At 36.1% G+C, this 22,573-nt stretch overlaps 1 protein-coding gene across 9 annotated transcripts in view; it reads left to right on the top strand.

Annotated features, from left to right (window-relative positions):
- LOC118268429 (poly(rC)-binding protein 3) overlaps positions 1–16,789 on the top strand; it is a 220,817-nt gene extending 204,028 nt beyond the window's left edge. For 3 of the 9 annotated variants that reach the window (XM_035582916.2, XM_035582915.2, XM_035582917.2), the window contains 7 exons: positions 2,342–2,449; positions 2,887–3,006; positions 4,073–4,177; positions 6,065–6,173; positions 7,295–7,419; positions 7,746–7,900; positions 8,637–11,168. In XM_035582916.2, coding sequence (XP_035438809.1) covers positions 2,342–2,449; positions 2,887–3,006; positions 4,073–4,177; positions 6,065–6,173; positions 7,295–7,419; positions 7,746–7,900; positions 8,637–8,934 — 1,020 coding nt within the window. In that variant the 3' untranslated portion in view covers positions 8,935–11,168. Of the gene's footprint in view, positions 1–2,341; positions 2,450–2,886; positions 3,007–4,072; positions 4,178–6,064; positions 6,174–7,294; positions 7,420–7,745; positions 7,901–8,636 lie in introns of all 9 variants that reach the window. The other 6 variants (XM_050706612.1, XM_035582921.2, XM_035582918.2 and 3 more) reach the window with 6 other exon arrangements.
- Positions 16,790–22,573: the final 5,784 nt, after the last annotated feature.

Below are 22,573 nucleotides of genomic sequence, written 5' to 3'. Positions count from 1 at the left end.
CATACCTATAATTATTATGGAGGTAGTAACTTTAACTTAGCCAAACAATTCGAGTGTTGGTAGACATCAAGGATTACTTACTATATGATAGGATAAATTACTGATTACATATTGAGTTGCTTGAGTGATCGCAAATGGGTGTACATTGTTTAGCGGCATTACATGCTGTAATGTCCACCTCTGCCTACCCCTTCGGGGCCAAAAACATGACGTCGCATTGGTCGCTAATGCGACTATCTGACAGACTAATTCATTACTGATTTTCGTTAATACTCATTTTTGGGGCCGGATTCTAAAGTGATACCGTGGTACAATAGGCTTGGCTATCGAAAACTGGAGATTACTTTTTATATTTTCACTTCAACCTAATCCAAAAGCTAAAAAGGGTTATATAGTATTTTATAACGATTAAAAAGCTAAAGCTAAGAAATATGAAACTGGAGAAAGTGCGTGGCGTAAACCAGAAATGGTGGACGCCATATAAAGGTGATCTCAACCGGAACGTGACTTAACGTGACCATCATTTTGCCTTATGCATAAGGCAAAATGATGGTAACCTCACTAAAATGAGTCATTCGGTGCCATTCTCTTATTGTGATGATAAAACGATGCTCGAATACAAGTAAAGGTGACAATAGTAGGTTGGTAAACAAAAGGCTTTGCCATTATACCGACTTCTGTGTTTTCACACGGCGTAATATAATTTATAAAAAAAAAAAATACTTGAGTTCCGTAGCTAGTACGTAACTCAAGTTCTTCAGTTACCAATGCTGGTTTTGCAAAAAATACAGTACTTATCGTCTCCCGGTTATTCATCTATGTTATCTATGTTATTATTTAAAAGTTCATCGAAAACTGTGTAGCAGTTTTGGAGTACGTAATTTTGCAAGGCACTAAAAATATATTCACACTATTTTATTTAAGTTAGAATGAGACCTAACGATTGTAAATATCTACGCACATACATAGCATTACTTGTAAAAAATCTCAAGCAATTAAAGCCGAAACAATAGATTTGCTAACACCAAAGTTATTTATTCTAAATAACTCGATTTTGCATGCACCAAGTTCGAGCAACCTTAGCCTTAAATTGGCCGGAAACTTGAGTATTTTATTAAATCGATCGAGGCTAGGAGATAAACTGTTTTGAATACAAGTTCAAGAACATTTAAGTTAAGGCAATGCGCAGGCGTTGGTTCGCCCACTTCCTTTAACCGTCAACTTTTTGAAATTCAACTTTATTGCGTTGTGTTTAGGTTGAAAATCTATTGAAGTTTGTGATTTTGGAATAACTTTAAGTGCTGTCGTCTGAGTTCTTTGCATATTTTCATTCTTTATGTTCATGACCTATACGATAAACTAGCCAGTGCCACGAAGTCGGCAAATATTTCAAGTTTATAGGTGGGGCTAACGAATAAAGGGATTTTGGTGTAGGTAATAACAGAGTCGCTCAAAGTATTATTATAAATCCTCTATTACAGTAGTCCGCGGAAGGAAAAATGGCTCGCGAAATGAATAATAAAGTACACAAGAGTACACACCTCTGTCCAATAAATACAACGGTTATAGCTCAAATTAAACTTATATCTAAGGAGACAACTGAGAAGAGCAACTGATTTAAAAAACTAAATTCACTATACATATATTTATAAGTGAATGAGAAAATCAGAGTGTAACTTAATAAGAATTATAAAATGGTTCTTGACCAGGAAAAGATCGGGAACTTCTACAAGTCCACACTATTACATGAGAGCTATAAAGTTTGTGTTAACATGTAACACCTAGATTAAGTTACGTTTAACGTCTGTATATTTTGTAGCTTAAAAGTGCAATTTTGAACAATACCTCTTTAAACAGGTTTGCTACTGATTCAAGGTTGTATTCAAATTGATGTAAATTCCATTTCGGCTGAAGACTTGCTCTATTTTTATCGAAATATACATATGTATTCTGTATTAGGAACTGTTTGTATATAGGAAATTTTCGCATATCTTAATTTCTTGTTCTATTTTTGTGTCCTAAGTATAATTTTTGTCAAAATTCAAGATCAGTCTACTCACACAAAGTCCGAAGTAATACAAATTACAACAATCCAAACGTTATTATTATTGAATAATTTTACTAATTTCTATATAAGACTAATCTTCTCTCTCTATACTTTTTCTCAACTCTATTGTCATCAGCCTGAGTCCCTTGATAACCACGGCATTGTGTTTAAAACTTGCCCCTAGCAAAAGGTCACGCAGGTTTCGTGTTATTGACCCTTCTAGCTAGCCCTTAACATCATTACAAATATTTATACCACAAGAATATAAACACTAATAAATAATATTTATTGCAGGTGGCGAGTGAAATGCTACCAAACTCAACAGAGCGAGCCGTGACCATCAGTGGGACGTGCGACGCTATCACACAATGCATTTATCACATCTGCTGTGTTATGCTAGAGGTGAGTTTATTTTCTACACTTTAAATTAAGTTCTGTACCCTTAGTACGAATTTGCTTTACGTATAACGCGTTGGGCGTTCTGATTGGCCGGCTCGAATAAACCAACCAATCAGAGCACCGAACGCGGTCGTTTCGGTCTCGTTAAACGTAAAACAAACTCGTACTAAGCCCTCTGTACAGAGGCGACAAGTATTGTTGTACTGAATAGTGTGGATTTAACATAGCATATTATCTTTGTCACTATTTTTTGGCCAATGAGCCGACCAATAGTGATAAAACTCAGTAGCCAATAAGTGGTAACAACCTCCGTCCGTCAGCCCTTTTTTCCTACTCTGTATACCAAATAACTTGCCTTACGACACGCGAGTGAATGCATAAACTAAACCTAACCATAAACTAAACTAGACACATGTATAAACATATCCCCTTTATTTCAGAGCCCACCGAAAGGCGCGACAATTCCCTACAGACCAAAACCAAATGTCGCCGGCCCAGTTATACTAGCCGGTGGACAGGCGTACACAATCCAAGGCAACTACGCTGTACCTGCACAAGATGTAAGTTCCTACTAACAATCTTATATTTAATCTGACTAATTAACAATTCAAAATATTTTAATGTAGGTAAAAATTGTCTGTGAAACCTAGGTCTTTCTTAAACAAAAATTAAAGTTGTAATATGTGTACTAAAATGTTATTGTAATTGTTTGAAATATTAACTTGATTAATTGGCAACACTACTGATTAATTTTAGCTGGTAACACTTTGAGAAGTCGATGTTTTAAATGAAATGTAAAACTGATTAGAACAGTAGAACTTTTTCAGATTAACTCTTGTTGGTATTGTAATGAAATAGATGTTAAAAATGCGCAAAAATATTATTATGAATAATTTGTATGCAAGATTTGTTTGAAAGAATTCTTCTGTTCTTATCTTTCTTTTAAATAATAATGACATTAAATCGTGATCAACAAATGTCTTCAGCGTCATGTCTTCAACTTTACCAAATGCACTCAACTTTTTGGTCGGTGTGAGCAGATTAGATTCAATTCAAACTCGAACTTAGTTGGGACTCATATTCGTTGTAACTTTCATTTTCATCATTAATTTCTACATATTTCAATCACCAAATTTGTATTGGTTGCTTGGTTTAGAACAAGACAAAATTGGATTGTTTGTCTGTGGGAAAATATTTTTATCAGAATAACATAGCGTCTTTGGATTGGAGTAGGCTGGCGTCGTATGCCACATTTATATAAAACTGAGAGTAGTTTATCCGCGACTATTGTCACGTCATCGAATCGTTATATCGGAATAGACCTTGTAGGTAAACCTACCTGAGTTTATTTATTTATTTATTAAGGCTTACCAACTAAGATACATACAGACAATCTTAAAAATATGGGAAACAACAGTTAGTGTATGCTCTTAAATTAAAGGTAGGCTCAACATTATTTTTAGACCGTTCAAGCAATAAGTATAGAAAAAAAAAACAATTTAAAAAATTAAGAAATTAAGGGTAATAGCATAAGTTAATATGAGTTATCGAATAAGTAGCCCGTATGGGCATACCGGCTGCGAAGCTGCGTGCTATGTCCGTGTGTGCTAGTGGTGGTGTGCGCAGGCGGTGTGCGCGCCAGTGTTCCCCGTGCTGGAGGCTCGGCCCCCGCTCGTGGGCGCGCTGCCGCCGCACCATCTGCTGCCGCCGCCGCTGCACGACCACCACCTCGTGAGTGCGCCCCGGCCTCTAGGGACCCGCCGAGACAGGGCACCGACTCCTCCAAGCTAGTTACACTATACATAACTTCAAAAAGACAATCCGACGCGTTTTTATTCTATATTGAACCGAAAAACTAGCAATTAATTAGTACACTTATTCTCCATGTACGTTCATGCATGTAGGATAGCCATATAGATACGGTGCGCTGTCTCGGCGGGAGCGACAACAACTTGTAAGATCTTCACGTACTTAATGAATGCTGAACCAATTCGATAAAACACTATTATGCTAAACCTAACCCCGTAGACTATACCAGAATGTTCTACTTTCCTGTTAGTACAAATGAAGATCTTCTAGTGAAACCTTGAATTGAAACAAGCAATAGTTCTCTATGAGGCTGTGTGGACTGAGTGACGTTATGTGATTGGTGCTGCCCCAGAATCCCTTCGAATTGGATGTGTGGTGTCGAATCCCTGTAGCGGCCATGAATTAACCCTGTACTATAGTCGTAGTGCCCCGGTGATGTGAACTCTAGGAATGACCTCCGCATTATTTACGCTGCTCTCTTGCACTTTATGCTTGAAACTCTTAGGTATTTCTTTCTTGTTGCACGTGACCCCCATTGTATCATTCCAATGTTTTCCATATTGTATCGATCCGTAGTTTAGAATGTAATCTTAGCACTTTTGAACCGAATGTATTTATTTATAGTCGTGTAGTGATAAAACATTCACATTCAAAGCTTTATCTGTTTGTTTTCTGGCATTGCCGAGATACGAGCGTAATGTACTTCATACGGCTCGCGCACCTATCAGCGATGTTGAAATTGTTACAAAACGTTCCTGTACTTGCACCTCTCCTTATTTTGCCTCTGCCTTGCCTTTCCATCGTTTTTCTTTTATTTTCCACACGATTAAATAATAATGGTGATTAACCATGGTCGCGCATGGCTTAACGTTATACAAGTTTATATTAGAGTACAATCAAGTTTGCCTTTTTGTTTAATTTCAAGGTGCATTTTATGGGCAGCACCATTCTACTCACGATGTGGATTTAATTTTTTCTGAGATCACTATGAAGATTCGCAAATCCTTGCCTTTCCAATCTGCATCGATTGGCTGGACAGTCAGTATGTTTAGTTCAAGTGTTTGGTTTTGTAGTTTTGTTTTCAACACTGAATTAATCATACGTTCTGTCTAGATTGGGGGAGCATTGCGAATTTTCCTAGACTTTGGTATTTACTTTGTAAATTCTAGTTTCTACCCAGGTAACCCTATCCAGCGATCCCATCCCGGCTATGTCAGAGAAGACGAAAACAAGCAGCTGGAGCTTATTGTTATATAAATATAATATATATTTAGTAAATTGTTATGGAAGATGTATAGAAATACTCTTTAAAAAATGAAGTATCACACTGCGTAGTACGATTTCTTCTTCCTTGTATGAAACTCGTATTGTCTTGTAAAATATACTCATTTTGTAGTATGTATACATAAAGATGATGCTTTTCCAAATTGTATGTTTATTCACATATATTTTAGTATATACTTACTAAAATATTTGTTCGGAACGCAATGTGAAATTGTAGATTGAAATGTTTGGATTGGGTATTTATTAATCTTGTATATGCACAGGTTAGGTTTAATATGATGGTTGTGTATCAGAAATAACGACTTATACGCATTCCCAGTCAAATTGTTGTTTAAAAGGATCTTTTCTAACTTATTAATTTTTTGTTGTTTATTTTAAAAAATCTCTCGTTTGGCAATATGTCGCAGCGTTCCAAAAAACATAGAAAACGTTCCAATTTCTTATACACAATCACGTACTAACCTGTGCGTATAAAAAAATATATAGATAAAAAGACTCATTACTAACCCACCTTCTTTTTTCTAGATGGGAGGTCTGGCTAAGTCCCCACTGGCCGGCCTCGCCGCCCTAGGTCTCGGCGGCCTAGGGCCAGCAAATGCCGCCGGACTTAATCCAGCAGGTAAACAAAGCCTAAGTATGTATTACTATTTTTAAATCCATACTAACATTATTTATTTTGCATGCTTTTTATACATTTATTTGTTGTATAAGGTCCTAGTTTCCACTGTCTTATTATTACTATGTAGTTACCAAAAGTACTGAATGATAAAATGACCGATAATCATTTAAAAGTACTACTATAGGTGGTATTTATTTATTGGACCCCTCTTTTAACATGTTTTTAGAGTGCACGCTGACACGCTTAATAACCATGTTATGTCATTTCATTAACATCCTTTGTAATCATAATAAAGAAAATAGGACCTTATAATCATTTAGCAACGGTAAAGCGTTTCATTTGCTTGACATTTATGTATATCTACAATTAATCAATATCATTAGCAATTTAGCAATTATCCACGATATTATTTCAATCTTGCAATTAATTTTTTATTTTGTAAATTACACTTTAATGAGGCGCTTTAGTGTTGCTTAGTAATGGTTTAGACAGATCAAGTAATCTAAAAACTATAGATCCTAGTCTAGTCCCATCACTAGTATTGAACTTTGGCTTAAACATAACCAATGCATTAATATTTCAAAGTACGCTCCTTGAAGTCACATTCATTGTAGTTTAGCAACGTCCAAATATTGGGCGTGTTCACCTTATCCTATGCACAGTAACCACGTAGAACAATTTAGTATGCAGACGAGAAAATAAAGGTCGATTCAGTACTCAGTACGAGTTTGTTTTACGTTAAACGAAAACGAAATGAGACTGCGTTCAGCGCTCTGATTGGTTGGTTCATTGGTGACGGCCAATCAGAGCGCTGAACGCGGTAAGGTTTCGATCTCGTTAAACGTAAAACAAACTTGTACTAAGGCCTCTGTACAGAGGCAGCAAGTATTGTTGGATTAAATAGTGTGGGTTTAACATAGCAGTTCTTTATTCACTAGTTATTGGCTACTGAGTCGACCAATGGTGACAAAGCATGCGATTCAGTAGTCAATCAGTGGTCACAACCTCTGTACTAAATCAACCCTGTTTTCCTACCCTGCATACCAAATGACTTGCCTTCCTACACGAGTGAATGTATAGATGTAAAATAGTATTTATTACGAGTATTTAATAATATGTATTGTCCTTTCTTCCAGCGTTAGCGGCACTAGCTGGGTCACAGCTGCGCACGTCGAACCAGTCGCGCAACCAACCCGCCACCAATCAGCAATCACATGAGATGACAGTACCCAATGAATTGATAGGATGTATCATCGGAAAGGTAGGTTTATAGGTCTATTCTTCCTGTGCTATGATTTAACTGCTACAGTATTGTATAAAATATGTAGATAAAGGTACGGTTTGATGTGGTAGTATCTTTGGTTGAAAGATAATGTCTTTCACATAAGTTCTACATTTGCAGAAGAGAATAAAACTAGCGGGTGTTGATGTACCGTTCAGTTTTATGGCATATTTTTCTGTTTTCATTTCCTCAGTGTATTTACTTCTTACAAAGTAAAAAAAAAAATACTTAAGTAGTTTAGAAAATAAATAGACACAAACCCTTAAATGTACCATTTCTTATTGTATTTTATAAATCACCTCCAGGGCGGCACCAAGATCGCAGAGATCCGACAAATATCCGGAGCTATGATCCGGATATCTAATTGCGAAGAGCGAGAGGGTGGCAGCACTGACCGAACCATCACTATCTCTGGCAACCCTGACTCCGTAGCACTGGCCCAGTATCTCATCAACATGAGGTAAGAACATGCCACTAATATTAACCATTTTATCTTCCCTACCAACAGAATATCCATCCAAACTCCTAGGAGTATTATTTTGCCCGTTCATGCCCCATAAACTTGCCTAGTCCACCCTTAAGGTCGATTTTTTTTTATTATCCTCAATATTCCTTCTGATTTATCTTACCTTATGGGCCGTTTCGATATCGTATTCGTTTTAAAAAAAAAGTTTTATAAAGAAAAACGCGTCTGACCCGAGTAGTGAATGGGATTTTTAATTTTTGTTTTGTTGTGAATGCAATAAATTAATTGAGTACTTGTTTTCTAACACAAGACCCATGAAAGATTTGAAAAGCTTTTCTGTCGTTTATAATAATTGCACTTCATTGTTTCCTTATTCATCTCATCTTTACTAACAGTCATATTTTTTTAATCGATTCACTGTACGTCAGTTTAGCAAACACTTATGGATGCTAATTAAAGCATCTAAATAATATAAATGAAAATACACTTTATTGCGGCTGTTTTTAGACGTCACCGTCTTAGAAATGGATATATTTCGGAACAAGTTGCAAGTAGCACAATGCTATTACTAAAGTTGCAATTAAAGCAACGTTACATTAAAATAATAAAATAAAACAAAGTTGTCGTTCACTAAAACTCGGGCCAGCGTCGTATAGTCCGGTGCCGCGTAGCGTCGAATAGGCCCAGAGGTCGCCTGACCCTGTACAACATTCCTGTCCCGCTCCGGCAGTGTGGAGCTACAGAAGGCGAACCTGGAGGGTAGCTCGGGCGGGTCCGGCACGTCCACGTCGCCCAGTCCGCTGGCGTCCGCCATCCCGCTGGCGCAGCTGCTCAGCAAGTCGGGCGCGCTCGGCGCGCTGAGCTCGCTGTCGGCGCTGGGCGGGCTGTCCGAGCTGCTGGCGCCCGCCGCGGGGCCCGTGCAGACCACGGGCGTGCACCGCTCGCACGCGCACAAGTACTCGCGCCGCCAGGACGACGACGCGCCCGCCAAGTCCTCCAAGGACCGCAACAAGTACAACCCCTACTAGCGGTGCACGGCGTACCGGGATGCCGCCAACTGATCGCCGTCGTTTCGTCTTATTCGTGTTACTCTCAAATCATGTAACTACAATTGTCATCGTTAGATTTTACGATATGTACGAGCCGAGTAAAGCTTAGTGTCGTCACTGTAGGGGCCCGCGCCGGCTGCGAGGCCGTATCGTGACTCGGTGGAGCTCGCGTGTCGCTCGGTCACTTCTCTATCGTGGTAACGCCACGCCCTCTATGACAGTCACCCATCATCATTATCGTTAAATATTATTTCTAAGAGTAAATAAAAACAGTATATTATTTTGAGAAATCTGTTTTCATCTTTTTTACTTTATTCGTTGTATTGAAAGATTTAAACACTTTTGTTACTTAAATAATTAATCATATTATAACTCTTTCTTTAACAAAGTATTTAAACCGCTTTCAATATAAATAATACAAAATACTTGTTACAATTATTGATTTTCTATTTAAAATTAAATCAAAACATTCGATGTATTTTAAAAGCATGACTGCGTTAGAGAAAGCTTTTATATGACGAAGGAATACCTCGACGAAGTAAAAAACATTATCTAATATATTAAAAGTCGTTTTTGATAACTATAAAATTAAGATTTAAGTATCCGGGAAGTAAGATATCATCATAACAATGAAATAAAATCACGATGGTAATACTAAGTGCATAATGTAACGATACACGATGGAATTAAGACGGAAAGTGAAATAATTACGAATACGACAACTAGGGATCTTGACAATAGTAGAAGTACGTAGAAGCTAATGGCTGTAGAATATACAGAGTGCTTTGCGTTCAGATGTAATGAAATGTCTATTTGGAATCAAAATACAGGGTGTCGCAATCAGGAGAGTACATCAAACGATACTTCTAGCTTTAGACGATTCTAGAAACGAATGCTACTTATACTCCCGCTTTTTATTCGATTCAGTATTTTTATTAATCGATTATGGAATCAAATCGATTCGAATCGATATTCTAATAAATCGAATAGTTATGTCAAAGCCTTGTTTGTCACCGTGTGTCGTAAATAATTGGTTTTTTTTTTTGTCATTCTTTTTTAATATTATGAGGCATGCAATTAGCCTATCCTTTGCCTCTTCTTTTTCAATCTTAATTCACATTTCGATTAACCAAATCCAATACCTGCTAAGTAAAGTATATTTACTTTTCAGATTAATAATAATGTCTGTTTACTGAATCGAATGAAAAGTTGGACTATAGGTATAAAATTGTATTTCGCCTCATCTGTACACATTCATTGAACATTATCGCGAAGTATTGTTTGATGACAATACCTCTGTATACACATTTTAAATGGAAGATCAAATTAGAATTTTTGACAAAACTTATAATAATAATAAAAAAAATCACTCTTAGTTTGACTATCTCAGTTTACAACTTTATTTATCCGTTGCTAAGTTACTGTTACTTAATTTTCGACGCATTTTAGAAATCAATGAGCACTTTAAATTCAGTTTTGTAAAACTATAAATTTTGTAACAAACATGCTGCGCAATATGATTGGTTGACAATGCTGGCGACTGATTTGATTGGGTGTTAATGTAATGATCAGCCAATCACGTTAGCTGTCAAGAAGCAAAGCAATAAGGTGATTGGTGTATACAGGGAATGGGTTTTATGCATGATATTGTTAAAATTTATAGTTTTATGATGCTGTCGGGTGGTCTGTGTACGACTTTAATTTTGTTAAAATATCGAAAAAGTGATTTATTTGTAGTTGTATGAGTCATTTCTACTTGCGCCAAATATATTCCAATAGGAATGGGAATGTTGGATATTTTTATTATTTATTATACATTTATAGCTACTTATGATTCTCAAGATTATTATAAGTAGTTTGGACTGTTTTATATTTAGGTGACCTTATTAAGTATAAGGCAGACAACGCCGTTACGTTAGATATAGCGAGGCTATAGCAGATTAGTTAGGTAATGGCGTTGTAATGTCACTACATTATTTTATTAATTAGTGCGAATTTAAAATTGAGGTCCAATTCGTATGTTTCTAAATGTAGTTCCGTAGGGAATGCAGATTATTTAGCTGTCAATATAACTTTTTATTTGTAATTAAAATCATGTTAATTTTAAGGTAGTAAACGTTTTCTTATTCGTTTCAGGTTTATATTACTCGCTAGAATCGTTAAGCAAAAGTGTATTGTTTTAAAGTACATACTTAATAAAAATAATAATAGTACGCGTGTGTTTTTTATTGATAACAGTTTTGTCTGACAGAGTCGTCGGTCTAGTATTAAGTGCAGGTAACTTGTATAGTTAAGGTTCCGAACACAAAGCTTCCTTGAAGAACCCACGCCACAATCCTGCCCACCCACGGCACCAACCATTCCCGTGAATACCCGACATGCAGAACTTTGCTCCATCGTGTACTATCCTACTGCTGGATCATCCAATGTCCTGGTAAGAGATTTCCTTACATTTAATTTAAATCCTAGCGTTTCCGTTTTATTCTTACTTGTTTCTATGAACGGGCTTTACGTCTCAACCTGTTACTGCTTCATCCTATGAACTCCATTTCCATCCAAGCTGTTCTTTGATTGTTATATTTTGACTCAACACGACAGTTGCTCGTGTATGTCCCAATGAATGGATTTGACACTGTTGACGATTGTTTGACCGATGTGACGTAGTTTGTGCGTGGGCTAATGATTAATGTGCGCGTGGTGTGTTCCAGGATCACGATGGAGACGGCCGGGCTGCCCCTGCCGGGCTACCACTACATCGCCCCGAACCACATCGTGAAGGCACCGATCCATTGAATGGGGCTCCGCGGCCAGAATCCCGGCGTTGCGTACAAGATGTACCACACGGAACGCACCATTCTGATGCAGCCGCAATACGGGACTCTGGCTCCGATATATTTCTTCAAATGAACGTGACCAAAACAATCTCTCTAATACGAGGTGACGCTATTGGCAAGACATTAGATCCACGCTGAATGTATGTTTACATTTGTTACGAGTTTATAAGTATTTTAGATATTCTTATATTTATTCTCCACTGTATTTGATTGATTGGAGCAGAACATGTCAGTGATTTATATATCAGTGAGATCTGGGGAAGGGGTTTGAATATGAATTATTATAAAAGTAAACTTACGACTGACATTTTAAAATTTTTGCTAATCCGTGAACAGTGAGCTTGTAATATAACTTCACAAAACACTTATTTTAAATAGTTGAATATTTATAATGATTTGTCTCGTTCACTGGTCACGGCTTATGAATTTATAACAAAGTATGCAACTGGAGTTAGCTAAGCTGATCGAATTTACTATGGATTTAAGCGGTTGAGTATATCAATTGTCTATTGGATTTATTTTCCATTATGATCAGTACCGACCACAAGTAATAATGTTCAAACTAAGGTAAATCGAGTGTCGGCGTACATTAGGTAGGTGTAGATGCGTTACAATCGACCTCGGACCCGCTGGCGTAGCGTAGTGTTAGATTAGCGAACAGAGTGAGAGGGTTTAAAGACAATATTTGTAAATAAAATAATCGTAATTACCTGAGAATTAGGGGTTACAGTTACAGTAGCGGCGCTCGGGCGCGGCGCGGCGATACGAAACCGATGGGATCAAATCCTTTAAGTAACTTACTTTAAAACGAAGACAGAGGAGAAGATAACATTTCAGTATATCATTTAAAATCGTCTAATATCACAAAAAAGACGTTAGGTATAAAAATAGTGTTGCTAAATGTGATAGTCTTCTAATTTATTTAACATTTGAACTGTTAAGATCTCTAACGTATACACAATGTGTAGGATACATCGGCTACTGGGAAATTGAAGTCGAATAATTAATATTGGTCTAGGGATCAAAGCCAAAGATTGTTAAAGTTTGTTTAACATTAATAATGTTGTGGATTTATGCTAAATTATTCTGAGAGTAGTTAATGTCTAGTGATGTAATGTAGAACGGTTGATTTGAATTATTTTATCACCCTCTCCAGACTGCTCATTGTATTTAGTCTTAGATCAAATATAGTCCTGTGGTAATCAAATATTTCCAAAAAAAGTAAAAAAAAAATACACTTAGTTTAACGTAGAGTAAGATAACTATAGGACCACTGTATTGAGAAGCTTTTCAGTGACATGTCATTATCTGTGGAAGTTGTGCCAACGTGCCGGTCACGGCGGATCGAGTGCCAAACATAAACCGCAACTTGTAACTAAGGCATATCGTGTGCACTACACATGTATTTCTTGACATGCTATATATAACAGTAAAAGTATCAAGTTATAGGATTACGTAAGCGATTACTGTATTATCCACTACTTATTAATTTTGCACCCTAGTTGTAAGATTTCTCGGTTAGATTAAATATTCTCGAAACATATCCCGAAAACATATTTCCCAAGTCTTCCCCCGCAGTATTTCAGTAATTAATGATTGTGCCAAAGTTGTGTCTAAAATTTATTTATATAATTATGTGTATTTTAATGTGACGTCGATAGTATTGAAAATTAGTTCGTATTTCGTTAAAATCGTCGGTCGATATCGATATGCTAGTCAAATTGTTCTGAAAGTAGAAAAATTTAAGAAATTGTATAATGCTAGTCAAAATTTTGTTTTCTATTGGTATTTGCGTTATGTGAAGATAATTGAAAGTTTATTTTTGTTCGCACCTCTCTCAAAGTTTTTAACTATTTTTGTGTGCTTCAAGTAAATTAACGTAGCAATAAAATTTTTGATAAAATCAATTATTTATAGTCTATTAAATTGCAATTAAGACAATGTATAGAGCTTCGTAAAGTAAGTGTCACACAGGTTTAAATAGAATTATTCTATAGATATAAATTTGTGAAATGATAATTTTGAAAAAAAAAGTAATTTACTAAAGAGAAGAGATTTCATAGCTGTGATTAACGTTCGGGGTTGCACTTTTGTGCAAGAGCTACGTCAGGATGTATGTCGCGTTATCGGATAGTGGTGCAGGTAGTAGTTTGTAGAGCACGCTTCTAGTTGGAGACGGAACATCGAGGCGCGCGCCCGCCTCGACACACATTTTATATAAACTGAAAGGTTATTGTAACGCAAATACTTTCAAGTAAAAGGAAGTATCAATTCGTCGGTGTTGTCAATCAATGATAATTAAATAAAAATTTAGGTCAATGCAATTTTAAATTATTAGCGAATAAAATAATAACTAGTGATAATTTTTAATTATATCCTCGTATTATTACGTTCAGTTGTAATTTATAGTAATCACAGCAATCGATATAATCTTTATTATACTCATTATATAATTATAGCTACTATTATGATTCGTATTGTTATTGTTATTTTGATTTGCTCAATTTTGTCAATGTTGATGTAAGCTAGGCGAAATGAAGTTTACTTTGTTTTCTGTTGTTCGATAAGCAATATTATAATTTAGTGTGCTTTATGTACTACGTAAGTATATATTATATTTAATGCAAGGAGCATCATTATTACTTATTTTAGTCGCACCAAATATGTCATAGGCAAGATACGTAACGTTATATTACTTATTCTACTCACTTACTACTTATTTACTTGTTCTTTTGTTTCTCTGACTTTCTGCATAGTGCGTATCGTGCCCTATAACATATTGAATAAGTTATATACGGTTATATGTCGATGATTTTATTGGATTGAGTGTTATATACAGGAATGTTTTATTAGGTAATGTTGAGAGTATCGCTGTGCCATCAGAAGTATAAGCAAGGCTAAACAATTATACACACACACATAGCTGAAGCTATGTCGAGGTCTCATAACGACACAGTCGGTCCATGGTCCCTCATGTATATGAGATTTAATTATTATTTACTGTGTAATCAAATATCAGTTATATCCTCGTTACTTGTATGTTTCAAATGTTCGTAATATATTTAAGTCACTAAACTAAAAGTTAGTGCCTTTTGTTCTTAGATTTTCTTCAAATTATTTTAAACTGTAAGTTGTACGATTGTGGACTACTTTCGGAACGTGTTATGAATTATATAGCCTTTATCGACAGGGTCAGACAGCGCTGTATAGTGTAATTACATTCAATCTTAGCAAATATTTATAAATGTAATAGTGAATTTCTTTACAATTTTCGTGTTAGCACATGTATTTGAAGTTCTTATTGCACCGTTTTCGAGAATCCCTTGAATTTAATACGGTTTAATAATAATTAAAAATTTGACATTAATACATTACTATATTTAAATATTTTACTAAATGCTTACGATGGAACCACTTCGTTGGCGATTTTATTGATGACATTATTATATTTCTATTATTACATTCATTGTACTTACATAAACTCAATATTTTGCTATGTATCCCTTATCTATGTATGTACAGATTGATCACAATCGGGTAAAATGGTTGTGTAATTGTAATACAATATATATTGTTCGGTAATATGCTATGATCGCTATGATCTGTATCAGTACTCGAGTTAGGCAAAATATACATTGTTCACATACATACTACACTTTAGTAGTGAACAGGGTACCATGAGGATCATCTGTTTACACAACTTATAGTCAAATTGTATGTATTCTAAATATCCTTAGAAAATATTTACCTATATTACCTATTCATTTTAATCTTCACAATTTTAACATTTAATGTCTGTAGACATTAATAAGTATGGCGGAATGAATAATTTCGATTTCATTCAAATTATTGTACGAGTATACGAACATACTGCTCAGTGTATGTTTATATAATTATCAAATTAGATCTGCTATCTTATTTCTCCCATTGTGTATGTGCGTAGGATATTAATTTGACAGTTTCGACACCTGTTTAGTATTAAAGTTAATAGTAATTATTGACTGAGTATAGTTAAGAATTGTAATATCAAAAACAGATGAAAGATATCGAATGTTTTTGTTTCACTGCTGTTATTTCAATAAGCATTTAATTTTTGTATTCACTTGTATTAGTAAACGTTTTAAAGGTCTATTGTTCTACAAATGTTATTTCGTATACATAGACTTTATTGGTTTTGTCAATGACATAAATATACTGACATTATAGTGTTGGAAAGTAGATGCGACCGTTGGATATTTGTGTATGGTGATCTCGAACGCGACTAATATCTCTAGTCAATATATTGTAACGTTATTGAGGCTGCGGCGGCAGTTGGATGTTGATATATTTATGGCGCTGAATGCCACATCATAATATGCCATGCAATACCCGGTACCTAATTAAAAGTTAGATTAAACTAGAAACAATTGATGGACATTGTATTCACAGTCGGCGACATGCGGCACTCTAATGTTGAATCCCTGCTTCCCTGTAGGAATCAATTCTATTGATTGTATTTCGCAGGTTTTCAATGACTAGGTATGGGCAGCTAACAACAAGACGAGATATGTGATGGATTGCGTGTAGAGGGGAACGTGGAAGCGTTGGGAGTGAGAGCTTATTGTAGTAATAAATTGGTTGTGCGGATAAATTCATGTAGCGTTCGTTTGTCCGGATGTCGCCACGTAGATAGGGAATGTGCATAGTGTAATATTAAACGATAACTTGCACATATTTTTATCAAGTCTCGTAATAAATGGTTTATTCTTTAATGCTTCTATATGTACTACAGATGCAAGGTGTAATCTACATTACGTTCTCACATGTCTCGATGTTCACGTGTCATATCTTTCGAATATCACTGTAATTACTACATATCTAATCGTTTTGTGTATTGAATTGATTAAATGTTATGAATATAAATGTTGTACTCACGGTTACAGTATACTGTCATGAGTTTCATTTCAATATGATATTAATGTTTGTTTTCATTATGTTAATTCAATAAAGTGTGTAAATAATATTTGACTTTTATTGATTAGAATGCCTTAAATTCTTTCTTTTTCAAGGTAATATTTATTTACGAAGTCATATGAATACCTTACGATATTTTTTAAATAGGATCAAACTACAACACATTGTGCTCCAATCACTGTGCCAACGGTGAAAGGTGCGATCAAAGGGTCAATCAATGAGACCTAAGTAACGATATAATTTTATTAATCTGTACCTACAACCAAATCTCTGCGATGCTTCATTAAGTGGGACTCGCACAAAAACAAGTTCCTTTATTGAAACAAAACCAAATATTGGACTATACAACCACTTCAAAACTTTTATACCACCATGCGCCCAACAGAACTATCACAAAAACTGTTTCCCCCCAAACACAAACGAGCAAGGGAAAGTTTGCAAGAACATAAGTGATCACGGAGTAACGATGCGTTATTAACTTTTTCAGTTGCGGGTTCGTGCTCGCTTTTGTTATGAATCATACGAGCTGCGAACATACATATAAGATACATAGGTAAATGCAGTAAATTGTAACAAAAGCATAGGCTGTCCCTGAACTTGACGTCCAAGTGGCACCAGGTGATCGGCATGGTTCCAACTTACCATCAAAAAAATAAAAAAATCCTAGATTTTAAATTATTATATACTAAAAAGTATACAATGTGATAGGCGTGGGACTTCTAACCCGTTAAGGCTGAGTACTACATCTAATTTTATCGTCAAAAAAAATAATATGGGGGGTTGAACCCCTAATTGTAAATATTGAAAAATAGTGATTTTTTCGGTAAAAATAATTCACAAATGATTTTTTTTCTCACCAAAACATTATTAAACATATGAAAAAAGTAATGAATAAGTTAGCCAAGGTTATTAGCTACCGTTTGACGTTTTTTTTTTGTTTCTACGACGCATACAACCTTTGATATCAAACAAAGTAAGAAAAATATTAAAATAGCCATAACTTTTAGGGGGAGGGGATTCGACCCCTTCGACCCCCGACTTTTGTCGATAAAATTAGATGTAGTACTCAGCCTTAACGGGTTAGAAGTCTCACCCCTATCACATTGTATATCCACTAGATTACCTTACTAATCAGGATAATTAATATACGCAAAAATTCAGACGAAAAATGAAAGATTTGTAGCAACAAGAGTAAAAAAACTGGCACATGGGAGGTATACCTACTTTTTCGTCGTCGACTTCAGGGACAACCTGTATTTTATGTAGGTAGCAATACTTGTATAGGAACTACAACATATGCCTAGGTGCATAAGAGGACATACCTTGTACAGAATACTTAATTTAGGTAGGTATTTTGTTTAGGTTCAATTAGGTAACTACTGCGGACGCAGAAAAAGGTAACCTGCAATAAGTATTTAGGCCTAAACGATGACATATCATAATTCTGAGCCTAACTTAGACTAACAGTTCATTTCCTCTTTACCTACGTGAACTGGACAGGAAATGATGCATTTGCCTGTTAAATTGTTTTTACTGCCAATTTTCCTAATGTTGCCCGTTAACTGTGCAATGTAGTCTTAACTTTTTTATGGTAAGTATAAGGCAATAATCGAGCAGACAGGTCACCTGATGGTAAGCAATCGCCGCTGCCCATGGACACCCGAAACACCAGAGGCGTTACAAGTGCGTTGCCGGCCTTTTTGGGGTTACGAATTGTACGAACAAAGTGGGCCTCCAGTAACGTCACTCACACAGCGCAAGCGTTGTTTCACGTCGCTTTTCTGTGAGGCCGTGATATCACTCCAGTCCAGCCAGTTCATTCCTGCCGAAACATGGCTCTCTCACACTTAACTGCCTCGTTGATCTATCAGGCGCAAGCACGCTTTCGATTAAGGGGTCTCGGGTTCGATTTTTGTTTTGGCATTTTATTAATTGCGATGTGAAAGATAGATAAACACCCTTTACATTTATTTAAATCAGGGCTTGTAATGTGCGACGTATGATTTAAAATGTCATCTGTTGAATTGCTCCACGACCGTCTATGTGCGACTTCTGTCATGTAAGTATAGCCACACACATGAGGCACCTGATCTGGGTACCTACACTCTACCTACCTACCATGTATAAATGTAGGTAATAACAAAGGACCTAACTCAGGTAGGTAGTTTATATTAAACTAGGTCTGTCCCACATAGGTACTAATAGGAACCTAGTGTTTAAGTATTTATTTATTTGCATTGGAGCGTAAACAAAGCATTTACCTACTCGCTGCACTACATGGCGGTATTGTAAACACATGAGGCACGCTATTTGAAATAAAAATAGGCACAAGTAAAATAAAATTATTTGCTGTTCATTTTACTATGTTAGCTACCAATTAGATAACTTTTAGTTCGACTTTCATAAAAAAATATACCGGCTGAATTGAGAACCTCCTCCTTTTTGGGAAGTCGGTTATAGGTACATGCCTATCCTATAACAGACCTATTACCAACGTTGGAACATTATTAGGTACATGGAGATACCTAAGTAGGTCTATTAGAGGACCCTGTGCTCCCAAGCTGAATACATAATTATGACATATTATTATATACACGTAATGTGCACCTCTGTCTACCCCTTCGGGGATAAAAGGCGTGACGTTGTGTGTGTACCTACATACCTTGCTAGGTTGTGTAACTAATAAAAAATTAAAACTTCATTCAGACGAATCGATCGACGGCATTTCTTTGAAAAGATTGATATGTAGCCTTAGACGAGTACAAACCAATTCTATTAGTTAGCAGTCAGTTAATCTAACTGTGAACAGGAGGTCAAATTGAATAGTTAACACATCGATTGAACCTTCACAGTTAAAATAGATTTCAATTTGTGAGTTCAACTTGAGTTCGAAAGAGCGCGAACTGTTTTATTGACTGCTTGAAAAGAATAGGAATATATTCGATTTTTATGCGATTACACGATAAAATGGTTACACAATGGTACCGTGAGACGTAGGAATGGAAAGAGAAAGAGAAGCAGACCACAAAAAAGGTGAGACGACGGCATCAGACAGGTTGCGGGAATCACGTGGGGTAGAGTGGCCATAGAAAGGCCAGAATGGAGAAGATTGGAGCAGGCCTTTGCCACCTGGCCAACGGACAGGTAGAAGCGGAGGAAGAACGCACTGATAGCTTAAGATATATTTTGTCATGTCCGAATAAAAAGATTATAAATAAAAAATTGATTTTTACGCAATGATGAGAGATAATGATAAAGTACTTTAGATTATTTACCTAGGTAAATAACAATTTCTATGGTTTTGAGGTGTGTATGAATCTCAAAAAAGAAATCATTTTTAAATCTCACGAAGAATATTATTATTCGCAGCGATTATCGAACCCGCGACAAGTTGCACGGCTGCCGGTAGCCCAGCCACTACGCCAATCGTGCAGTGCATCTGCCCATCTATTATTTGCTTGCACGCATATCACATCAACAGCCTATAAGTGGCCACTGCTAACCAAACGTCTCTTCTCACACGGAGAAGGTTTGACCACTAATCGCCACGCTTGCTCATTGCAGGTTGGCGATTTCAAACTTATAATTGGAAATGATAAGTCCAAGTTTCTTCACGATGTTTTGTTTTTCACGAAAAACGGCATGTACCAATGCGATTTTTGACGACTTTCGAATGGTTTCGTACTCGCGAGGCAAAAAATGTCTTAAACGTCCGGGCCACCATGACTATTAATTTGCTAATTGGAATTAATTAGGCATGCCAATATTAAAGTGACAACAATAAATAATAGTTTATGTTGATTAGTGTTACAATGGTAAGATGTCAGACGGAAGCTGCTGGTAATTGTTACATGTTGTCCTGCAAGCTCCAGATGTGGCCTTTACCTAATTGTTTTGTAAGAGTGCCGTCAGACGCGCGCAAATTATGTGCGACTTTTATTTCATGTTTATTAAAGACGGAAAAACATTCGTACGTAAGTAGACTATGTAAACTATGTATTACATAGATACCTATATTATGTAACTAGACACTGTATAAATAAGGACTTGAAAGAAAAATACCTAATTAGAGACTCATTTTTACCAGGTAACAAGCTTGCAAATCTTGAAACTTTATAATACATATTTATGAAGCTTAAAAAAGGGGCTTCTAAAAAGGTCTGCAATACACTTGTAACTCCTCTGATGATGGGTTGGTCCAATGTGCCTATGGACGGCGCTGTTCGTTCAGGTACATACTATGTATTAAGTTTTACTTTTTTATATGCTCCTACATACCTATTGGTATGTAGAGGCATATGTATCTACTTTTCGTATATAGGTACTTTTATAGAGATAAGGGTAGCAAAATGTCCCCATTATCATAGATGATGAATGTACCAAACGTGTGCGCCTAATAGCTAGGGCTAAGCCTCCCACGAGTGGCTTCGAGTTAAAACACCCGTCAGCTCAAGGCATAAATCAAGAAAAAGGAAAGATCAGCATGTTTCGAGATTTCTTTCCTTTACGTTTTTGATATGAACATAATTTATTAGGTATCTCTATAGTCGTACAATAGGTGTCGAAAGTAAGTCCTGACTCATAAATATCGGGATACCATTTTGATTTACGATCATGTTTATGTTCATTAACATAAATTCTATTTTTGACCTACTTAAGTCTTTTCTATTTCAGTACAAAATGATATCAACATAGGTTCAGTATGAAGTTTACGAGCAGGTTTAGTTTCGCATACCTACCTATTATAAACCCCATCAACAGCAGTCGGTGATAGTCCACTGCTAGATTATAGGACAGGCCTACTCTAACTCTACATTAGAGTCCAATCAAAAGAAGATCAGTGACCAAGACTTCAATCAGTGTGCTAAAAGTGGACTCTTTAAACTTCTAGTGATATCACTAGCAGTTTAACGGATGCAGATGTTCTGCTTCAAATTCTTCACATGACAGGGAATTATTAATTAAAAATCAAGAAACTACATCTATTCTTACAACAAAGACTTTAATGTACATTTTATTAACCACATAATTCACCATCAAAATACCAGTATCACAAACCGCCAACGATCCGCACAGCCCGCCAATCTGTACGGGGCCTAATTGCATCCCAGCCACAGGTGTGCACGACTCATAATCACTGCTCACGATAATATTGTATGCACAAGCAAGGCAACGCTCTGCTAAGGAAATAGCAATTAACGTCCATCGAGAATGATAGAAGATGGGGTTATGTCTTGAGAAATGGCTAAGAAATGTAGTCTAGAGGTGTTTAGGAAAATTGGAAATCTTTTTTCTTATCTTTTTTTAAAAAACATTGCCCCACACTAGGATTTTCTCCTGTGTCGTGGGTGCGTTTACAAACATATTATACAATTTCACATGCACATGACATCCAGACCCGAAGCAACAATTTGAGGATCACAGAAAGAGTTGTTCTGTGCAGGAATCGAACCCGTTACACGTTACACGACGGTTAGTTGACCAGCCACCGCGCCAACCGTGCAATCTAGATAAACTAGAAACATTTTTGTGTTTTATTTTTCAGTTCTTCGAAAATTCTTTGTAATGAATAGCATGTAGTCGAATATTGTACCTACGTTATGTGGCATTAGGCTTAATCCCTATTTATTATTTGAGACTTAACAAAACCGTCACCCCTTATCCGATTTTATCTTTCCTATGAAAGATCGAAATCTTAGGAAATAAGGAATACAAAAATATCCTCGATTTAAATTCTTCCACAATGAGGAAATAGAAACAACTTTTGAACAAAAAGAAAAAGGTCAGGTAAGTAAATAAACTGCTAGGAATAGAACTTGCTGGGGCAGGGT

The sequence above is a fragment of the Spodoptera frugiperda genome, chromosome 29 (genome assembly GCF_023101765.2).
Source record: "Spodoptera frugiperda isolate SF20-4 chromosome 29, AGI-APGP_CSIRO_Sfru_2.0, whole genome shotgun sequence".
NCBI classification, from domain to species: Eukaryota; Metazoa; Arthropoda; class Insecta; order Lepidoptera; family Noctuidae; genus Spodoptera; species Spodoptera frugiperda.
This window is presented reverse-complemented; position numbering and strand designations above follow the sequence as displayed.